This window comes from Leptonychotes weddellii, chromosome 12 (genome assembly GCF_054177405.1).
Source record: "Leptonychotes weddellii isolate Sample4059 chromosome 12, ASM5417740v2, whole genome shotgun sequence".
In the NCBI taxonomy this organism is placed as follows: Eukaryota; Metazoa; Chordata; class Mammalia; order Carnivora; family Phocidae; genus Leptonychotes; species Leptonychotes weddellii.
In genome coordinates this window covers 38,492,189-38,502,449 of record NC_138380.1, presented here as the reverse complement: position 1 = coordinate 38,502,449, position 10,261 = coordinate 38,492,189, and the positions used below count along the sequence as shown (strand labels likewise).

Here is a 10,261-nt window from a genome sequence, read left to right as displayed (position 1 = left end):
CCCGAATATCGCCTCGGATTCACTTCTCCGCACGTCCTACCTTCCAGAAAGTGGTCGCTTTTCTGTTCAGAGAGTTGTTGCTATTCCTTTCTTCGATCTCCTGTTGAGTTTGTAGGTGTTCAGAATGGTTTGATCCCTATCCAGCTGAATTCCTGAGAGGAGACGAAATCCAGGTCTCCTACTCCTCCGCCATCTTGCCGCACTTTTTTTTTTTTAAGATTTTATTTATTTATTTGAGAGAGAGAGAGAGAAAGCAGGAGCAATGGGGAGGTGTAGAGAGAGAGGGAGAAGCAGGCTCCCTGCTGAGCAGGGACCCCCCCCTATGCGGGGCTCGACCCCGGGATCATGACCTGAGCCAAAGGCAAACAGTTAACCGACTGAGCTACTCAGGCACCCTTTCTGGCACTTTCTGAGACTCCTGTGCAGGCATCTTCCTCAAATGTTTCTTGTTCTGTTTCAGCAGCTCATTAGTTAGTTTCTAGAAGGTAAGACTGACACTTAAGCAGAAGCTTTTAGGACCTTCCTGAGTTCAGGAGGTCAGGCCCGAGTTCAGGAGGTCAGACCGGGGACATTTGTTGCCCCTTCACTAAGGACTTAGTATCTTCTCATCTACAGCATTCTATATTCTTCTGGGCTCATAGATAATGCTAAAACTTTCCCAGTTACTTTCATGTGGGCCATGGTTTTTTTATGATCATCACTAACCTGCTACTCCTTATACCAGGTGTCATGATCCAATGGTTGCACATATTTGGAGCATTTTCCATGTGAGTAATCAGGGAGTTATGCTTGGTTGCAGTACAAGCAGCTTAGTTCTATTGTTTTACACCTGGCCGTTTACCCTTACTCGTGTTAACTTCATGCCACAATAGGCTTTTGAAATGTGATGCATATCAATATATGTTAGTGTCAAGGCACTGCTGCCCAGGAATTTCTGAAGCGATGAGTTATTACCTCATTTCCATCACCAGTTGTGGGATCTTGGGCAAGTCATTTCAGCTCTGACAGCTAGTCTTTTCTAGGGTAAAATGAAGAACATAAAGATACATCCCCTGCCTACCTCACAAAGTTGCTTGGATAGGTAATGAAAGAACATCAAGCTGATAAGGGTATTTACCAGGCACCACTCCCAGCCACGACTCGAAGGTCGTAGCTTATTGACAAACACAGACCCCAGGCTTTTCTGAGAAGTGCCCTGTGAAAATCTAGAGTAAACCACGGTGTGAAATACAAATATGCTATTTCCCCATGTTTACTGAAACAATGTACAGGCTGCTAAGTAAATGGCTAGGTGAGTATTGTAAGTCAGAAGGCAAGCTCAGCTGAAGCAAATGCGTAATTATGATCTGATATCAGAAGAGCCAACATGACCTGAATTAATCAGTCTGCTGTTGAGTCCAAGTTCCTGTATTGTTGAAGCTGGAGCAGAAGTGGGGTTCCATTCTGGAAGTTAGGGAAAGCCTAGCTGGGCAGGAAGGCCTGTCTCTAGAGCCATATGGATCGCTTTTGGTGACGGGGGCTCCCACGGGCTCTGTGGTGCGGCCCCGGCCCGGACGGTGGGGTGAAGAGGCTGTGCCGGCTCCTGGATCATAACTGCTGAGGAGAGAGCAGCGCGTGGGTCCTCGCAGGCGTCAGGCAGAGCTCTTCAGGGAGGTGGGCTCCGGGAGGGCTCCGTGCCTCTGCTCAGCCGAGCTCCAGCCAGAGGCCTTGGGAGGCAGAGCAGGTGCAGAGCCGCAGCGCTCAGAGGGGAGCTGGACTCTTCCTGGGCTGCAGGCGCCGGGACAGCCAGGCTCGAGTCCACCTGAGCCATGCCAGCCAACCTCACAGAGCGTGGCCCGGACTCCGACGCCTCCAGCAGGACCACGCAGACCCTGGATGCTTCCCCAGTCCTCTGCACCGAAACGGTGACTTTCACGGAAGTGGTGGAAGGGGAGGAGTGGGGCTCCTTCTACTACTCCTTTAAGGTACGTTTCCTGTTTTCTACTCTGAAAAGGATTTTAAATAATGAGACAAGTGGAATTTAAGAGACCCAGTTAAACTATCATTGTCAATGCCGTGAATGGGTATAGTTTGTTTTCTTTAACTAAAAGAGTAACAGAAGAAAAAAAAAAAAACCTGATGAGCTAAATCAAGGAGTTTTTCATTCTGTGCAAGGACCTATACTGTAGTTTCTTATGAATACTGGTCTTTTTGTTCTGCTGCTGCTGAAAACGTGTAAATCTTGAGTAGCATTTAACCAAGAGGCTGCAGAGTGGATGATTTTGTTTGTTTGTTTCCCCCCTTTCCTTAGGTAAAAACACTTCTAATTAATTCTATAGTAGTGCTTGAAATGTTGTCTGTTTCTTGTAGGGGTTATTGCTGAGTTTTTTGCTAGGAACATCAGAAGTGTGGAGAACCCACATCCCCCAGGACAGTGCCTGGTGCAAGGAGAAACATAGCAGTAAGGAAGGAAAGACCACACTCTTTTTTGATCCTGTGCTTTGAACATCAGTGAGCAATAGATTCTTTGACTGTTGTTTGTGGTGCCACAGTTTGCAACAAGTTGCCTCCTAGAACAAATGAGTAAATCAGACTTTGATGAATTTCACCTTCAAAGCATCCAGGGGTCACACTGAGGAAATGATCCTCATTAGGGTAATACTGTTCCCTCTTCTACAAGACTGTAGTCAGAAACAAACCAGGCATCTGGAAAACAAGTTCTCTGCCTCTTGCATCAGAATGCAGGCATGTCAGGATATTTCACACGCTGCCTGGAGGTGCGTTAAGTCGTGGCAATAATTCCCAGGTCTCAGACTGGTCTTTTATACCAGAAAGGAAAATACTTCAAGAAAAATTCAAGCCGTTTTTGTTTGTTTGTTTGTTTAATCCTCTGGGTGTTCTTGAAATGATTTGGTTTTTACTCCACAAAGTAGAATTACTGTAACATCTACCTCTCTACTGGAGCTTTGCTTCTTTGCAAACACTCAAAATAAAACTTTCAGCAGGGAGCAATCCTGGGAGGCAGCCTAGCCTTCCTCAAAAGCCAAGAGACAAAATAGCAAAGCAGAGGCTGAACAAGTCACTTAGGCTGGCTCCATGGGACCCAGTCCCTCAGAACCACCTCCTGATGCATGCACATGCACAGCCCTGCTGCCCAGCTCCGTGACAGAAAACAGACACTGAAATTGGAGTTTGTTGCCATTTACCTTTGACTAGGTACATCCTCTCTATGGAATCAGCTTGCAGATCTAGAGAGTCTGTCTTGGAGAAGAAGGCTTTGTGCACCCAGGAAACACACTGCTCTTTCTCAGGGACGCTGCCTCTGCAGCCTCTTTGATAGTTATAAAACCTGACAGCAAACAGAACGAAGAGAGAATGGCCATTGCAAAAGGGATACTAATCAGCAATAAGGCGGTTGTTCTGAGACTCAGGCAATAATCACTCTCCACTGAAATCTCATTTGCCCTTTTTTGAATACAGCTCCTAAGGGGTATTTTGAATGTTCAGACAAACAAATCCCTGCTGGTTCTCTACTAGTGTTTATATTCTGTCCTAGCAACGTCCTCTCTAGGTACTAAAGAGAATCACGTCATTTTTTATCTCATGCCTATTCATGTTTGCCCTCAAACAACTAGACCACTGGACAAGAAAAGAAAATAAAAGAGAGGGATTGTTTGTCCAGGAGCTTAGGATGTTCCATTTCATTTTTTGACCCACGCAATCATTGACTAAAGCACAGTGATTTGTAGTTACGAAGCAGTCTGTGGTGTTTGTGGGCACCGAGCTTAAATGTTTCAGGGTAACTTTTTCCCATGGTCCTCTTAGAGCAGGGCAGTTCTGTTACACTGTGGATCCAGAAACAATTCTGATGCAAACCCTTGTTCATTGTGAGTCTTTTATTGCACATACTTCTCAAGAAGAAAGTCTGAACTGCTCTTTACTATCTCCCAAACGTGTCCTTTTAATCCCTGTTCTTTACCAAAAGCAGTAAAAATATCATAAAAATAAAAATCGTAACAGCAGTAAAAGTAGCAGAATTAATAGCAACAACAATAGCCTAACATCTCATTTGCTGTGGGCTTTCTTGGTGCCAGGAATCGTTCTAAATGACTCCTGTGACGTATCACATTTCATTCTCACACACTATGGTGCATCTTTCCATCTGGAATTGCCTTCCGCCTTCATCTGCATTGATCTAAATTCCACCCACTCTAAAGTATCCTCTTGAATTGCTTCTTCCATGAAGCCCCCACCCCCGACTCATCTCTCCTCTGAGTGTACCTGCCTTCTTGCCATTTAATCCAGCAGCTGTCTTCAACTGCTATTTCAATATGTGTCCAGAAGAGGTATAATAGCCATTAAGCCCCTTGAGTGATTTTTGTTTCGTATTCTCTCCAGAAGCCAGCACCATGCTAGGCATACTCAATAAACATTTACTACATTAATGAAGTGTGGTGTTCTGTCTCTGTCAACTGCCCACATTTCATCAGAAAGCTTGCTTTCTCAGTGATAGAGGTGGGGGTCTTGTTAACCATGACTCCACAGGGCAGCCCCTGCCCTGCCTTGTCTCTCTACTTACTGTACTCGCCAAGCAAGGTCCTTCTCTGCATGAGCATTCAAATCATCCTTATCCCATTTCTAAGCCAACATGACCAAAGTAAGTTATGGATTCCAGTGGGTGGGGTATAGAATTAGTTGCGGTGCCATAGACTAGTACCTAGTATCCGATTTAGCCCTGGGAAACTGTACCCACCATGTTGTAGCCTTACTAGTCTCAGAGGTCTTGTTCGGTCTGCATACTTGGGCTTCTGTCTTTCCTGCCTAGCACTTGAGTTCTTGTCTGAACCCCAAAGCTCTCTTGGCAGGAGACAAGACATACCTGTCTGGATCTGGTTAGCTTTCTCTTCCACAGGCTTAGCTCCTTTCCCTCCTCCCATTTCCACCCCCAAATTCTTGCCCCCACTTTCCACTGCTCTAACCTACTCTGTTATCTAAGCATGTCCTTGGATATAGGCAGGAAGGTCAGCGGAGAGTTTACCACCCACTTCCTCTAACATGGGCTTCATGTGAGCAACCCTGTGCGGTCCTGGGTTCAAGATTCCCAACTCAAGCCCTGGTTTCCTTCATAGTTTCCAATTTCAAGTTCCCATCCAGTTCACCTCCTCAATTCCAGTACCAAATTCCAGTACCAAATTCTACCAGAAATTCCCAAGGAGGATAGGACTTTGCTAATCAGAAAGTGAATGGAGGACGTGAATATGAACCTGTCCAAGTGGAAGACAAAGATGAAACTCTTCATTTTAGCCTTTCGTTTTGCCCGTGAATGTGCTAGCAACATTTCCTGTATCTCTAATTTTAATGATGAGAAAATTAATTCAAAGTAACTGGGAGAGAACCTTGTCTGAATTAGTAAATTGGTGAAACTATAAAATAATGCAAATGAACTCATTTTTATTACTCTGAGGTGAAGGAAGAAACTTGAACCAAGACTGCTAAATATTACCTAATGATGATCTTTTATTGAATCTCCTTCAGTGGGAAGCTACAAATGATAGGTGATTAGTCTAACTATTGTTGATATGTAAATGGTTGCTTCTAAGGGCTTGAGGGTGATTGGACACAGTTTTTTTCCCTTTGTTAGTGCAGCCTCCTGCCTACTCTCTTGCTATTAATTTTCTTAACACATCTTTCCTCCTTTAATATAAGAAAAGCAAATTCTAGTTCGATTCCTGTCCCACTTATTTCACAGGGGGCTTTAGCAAGAGCTCAGTTGAAAAAGCTTATGTAGACTTGCTTGTTTTCAGTATATTTTGGTTGACAACTCATTTCTAAGAACTTGATCTACTTCCTGAGGTCCCTGACCTCCCCATCTTATCTCCTGCAGATTACAACAAGGGCCTGGCATTCACATCATGCATTTGTTTATGTCTTCTACATAGTTTCACTCGGTATGTTCATTTTCAGTACATTCATATGGTTGAATATGTGGCTGTTTATAAGGAAATGACTACTAGTTTTGCTCAGTTAAATAGTCATGAGAGGTCTGCTATTTACTACCTGTTTATAATGTGCCAACCGAGCACTCCACTTTCCATTCCCTTACTGGGTAAGCTCTATCATGTCCAATTTTACTTTGTGTCATTGAAAAAGGCACAGATGTTGCTGGTTGGCTGTACGGGGACATCAGACATTTCCCGAGCTATGCACTGTAGTTTGTGAGAAAGGAAAACTTGCTCAACCAAATTTCTCTTTGCATTACTAATATATCTCAGGGCAGGAAGCATAATCTTAGTTAATTCCGAGTGAACTCAGAATTACAGTTTTGCAGCCTATGAAGGGTTTTCCCATTTTCTGACTCAAGGAAGGTGTCTAAGCTCTAGGGCTGGTGCCTCTATAGTGTGTGATGGGGGTGAGGGAGGGGGGTCCAACCTGGGGAGAGATCTGGGCAAGTTGGTGTCAGCTTGAAAAGGGCCGTCTGGCTTTCAGAAGTGGTTTTCCCTGTTCCAGACCCTTGTCTGGATCCCTGTCTGGCCCAGGTCAGGACCAGACTGTTTTCTGAGGCAGAGTACTTTTGTCACGTTTCTTTCAGGCACACGGGTGTTCACATCTCCCTCTTTCCCTCTCAATCCAGCCAAATTTTTTTGTCCTTACTAGGAATGAAAAGTTCAACTGCCTCCCTCCCAGCTCTGGGCTGTGGGAAACAGTGGCATTGTCTCTGGTACTCTCTCTACCCACATGGCGACCAGATCTGTACCACTCCCACCTCGTGATAGATGGGGAACCTGCCATTCCCTCGTTCCTGTACAGTAAGTGGACTTCAGCCCCCTTTTAATATGGTGCTCTCAAACTCAGTGGGTGTTATCTCTTCCTTTTTTGGTGCAAGCCTTTGCAAGGGGTAATACGATATCTTCTCATCAGTGTCTAAGCTTCCTCACATTCTGTATCACTGTTGAACTGTCCTACCTGCCCACCCCCTCAGCCTTTCTTTATCAAGGGGAAACTGGCTGCACTGTGTTCTTCCAAATTTCTTATTCCAAGCTCTCTGCTCTGAATGCTCAAGACACTCCTCTTGCCAGGAAAAAAGCCATTTCTTTTCGAGGTAGTTAAGATACCCTCCGTGAGGCTTTTATTTATTTATTTATTTATTTTTGAAAGCCTGACACTCACTTGTTTCTCTCTGCCTACATTGCTAAAGATTATACCCTGAGGGCAGATGGGGTAGAGCTCTCTGGCTGCCTGAGCTGGGGAAGGATTTATCAAAAGAGTAGGAAGGCCCACATCCATTTATGCTTCAAAATGTCATCCTGTCCTCCTTGAAATATCTTCCTGTTGATACAGTGGGTAAGAATGTGTGGAGCCATGTACTCAAGTGTCAAGAAATATCAGATCATTGTTCTGTAACTGAACTTAGCTTTTCTCTGGACCGCTCAGTCCACCTGATGGCAGAAGTAGCTTAGTCATCCCCAGGTAAACTCAGGCCCTCGAAACTTCCCCATCATTTTAGTGAGGCATGGCCTCTATAGCCAGAGTGCTGGGGTCAGGTCCCAGTGCCACCACTCTCTAACTGTGTGACTTCGAGCCGTTCCCTTCTACCTCTGCCATGGTTTCCATATCCAACAAATGACACTAATAATTAAATGTCCTTCGGAGGGTTGTTGTGACAAGTTGAGTAATGGAATTCTTGTGAAGCCTTTAAGAATGGTGAGTGGCCTAAAGTGTTCAATAATTGTTAGATGTTAGATCCCCAGGAACTAATTGTTTCACTCTTTACTAAAGCTCCTTCCTGAAAGTTGAGGGGCCACCATTATCTATACTTCTGAATATTCTGAAGGATATCACTGCCGTTGAAGCTCTTTGGGACAGTTTTAATATACCTTAAGTCCTCACCCAGTGGTGGTGAATTGAGCTGTTTCTCTTCTTTCAATTAGACCGTGAAAAATGTAGAGTAAGTTATTTAGAGAAGATTCAATTTCTTACTTTATCATCTTGATATAATGTCTAATTTTTATCTATGCAAGCTTAATGGCCCACTAAAAGAAGCGCTGTTTACAGAAATGGGAAATTATGCCCTATCCAGCGGAAGAAAGGATGGGCTTCTACTGTGGCAAAAAGATCTTCTGGGCCACAAGATGGCAAAACCACGCACACTCATGATGAAATCATTAAGAAGTAATCATCAGGGTTCTTTTCTTTTTTTCTCCTAACTTAGGCAATATTGCTGGCTGCCTAAAAATGATGGGTCTCTTACACTTGTCAGCACTTTACAGTCAACACCATAATTTCACATGATTTCATTTGACCTACCATCAGCTCTAGCAGGCTCTAAAATAGCATTCTTATTTTTTAACCAGATGTGAATATGAAATCAGAGAAAAGTTAAAGGTGTGAACTTCCTAATAAAATAGAAAGAAAAAAAGAAATAAGATTCTACTGCTGATTTTAGTCAGGATAAGGTAGGCTCTGCAATAGTAAACACTAAACCCTGAATATTGGTGGTTTAACATATCAAAAGTTTATTTCTCTCAATTATCCCAGTTGCAAGCAGGTTAACTTGTAACACTGCCTTCTAGAACAAAATGATTTCCAAGGAAGAAGTCTTTGGCCTTATCTTACCTGCTTCGGTCTGAACTGATATATGACTTCAACTCGATTCCATGGGCAAGAATTCATTAGGTGATGGGCATGGGAAATGTAGCTTCACTGAACATCCCCAGTGTGGGGAACATAGTGTACTGCTTTAAAGTTTGGCTTGATATTCACCTTCTACAGGTTGAAACCTAAGTTCTTCAGCCTGGCCTAAATATGTTCATGACCCCAATATGTTACATGACATATACACATGAACGCACACACACATACATGCACACATACTAGACTTCAGTCGTGGAAGGGTAACTCTAGATCCCGCTTCCCTAGCATCATGTCTGACACAGACTAGATAAATGGTCAATAAATATTTTGTTGAATGAAAGAGCATATCAAGAAACAGTCTGTGTCACAAGTTTATTCCTAAGGTCTCAATAAATTAATGTGAACATATTAGAGTGGATGGAATCTTAATCCTTATTCTACAAGCCATTGGGATTGAATTTTAAAGGTACCATGATTTAGGGGAATTCCTAACACCACAGCAAGGCCATATAGCAGGGGAGGCTGTGTAAACAGATCTTTAGACCTAAAGCAATCAACATCTAAAGTCTGATGATACTCCTTTCCATGGTGTTAGCCCTGGTTCCGCATCTAAGGCCTGGAAACCATCCACCTCTGAACCCCAAGACATCAGGCAGGTATTGGGAAAGGCACAATGTTAACATTCACATCCCTGCTCTCCATTTATGTGTTCTGACACCTGATTATAGAAGTTCAGCTATAAAGATCTTCTGCAAGGTACAGAGGGCAAAGGGCACCATCTGTGGACAATAGGACCTACTGCAATGGGGTGAATGATTCAGCCTTGTCTACTAGAATTTCAATCAAGCAGCCACATGATTCCTGTCTGGACACTGCAAGCAGAAAATGTGTCTGTCCTGTGAGCAGTGAGACTATAGCTGCTTTCTCAGGAGAAGACCCTATACTAGGTACTAGGAAACCAGGAAGGATGTATCACTGTCTTGATGGACTAGTAAACTAATGCTTTAATTCAACAAATATTACTAACATGACTTCAGCCTTTTAAATTCGTAATACCAATAGATAAACATAAATATTTCTCACTCAATTTAAATTTTAAAATATAAATATCATGTCTAAAAATAAGTCAAAGTGTAATTGTAATAATGCAGAATACAATTTTTTAAACTATATTCTTTCCCTCCCCATATTTTACATACTCTTTTACCTTATCAATTTGAGAATCACAAAATGGCTTGACCGAGTATTACTTTAGGCACTGAGGGTTCAGAGATGGAGGAAACAGGTACTTTGCTTTCAGACAGCTCTGTCTAATGGGGAACCAGACATTTAGTCAATAATTATAAGGGAAAAGGATATAGTCACTTAGAAAAGGGAAGAGGGGTGCCTGGGTTGCTCAGTTGGTTATGTGTCTGACTCTTGGTTTGGGCTCAGGTCATGATCTCAGGGTCCTGAGATGGAGCCAGCATCAGGCTCTGTGCTCAGTGGGGAGCCTGCTTTTCCCTCTCCTTCTGCCCCTCCCCCACTCATGCACGCACTCCATCTCTCTCTCTCTCTTTCTCAAATAAATAGAATCTTAAAAAAAATAGAGTTAGGTAGAAAAGACCTAAGGGGATCATTAGACTAAACAATATGGATTTTTTCTTATAGG

At 43.3% G+C, this 10,261-nt stretch overlaps 1 protein-coding gene across 1 annotated transcript in view; it reads left to right on the top strand.

Annotated features, from left to right (window-relative positions):
* Positions 1-1,312: 1,312 nt before the first annotated feature.
* Positions 1,313-10,261, top strand: part of NPSR1 (neuropeptide S receptor 1) — a 135,125-nt gene continuing 126,176 nt past the window's right edge. Inside the window, 1 exon segment of the mRNA XM_081799679.1 lies at positions 1,313-1,964. Within this exon segment, the coding sequence (XP_081655805.1) occupies positions 1,809-1,964 (156 nt within the window). The 5' untranslated portion in view covers positions 1,313-1,808.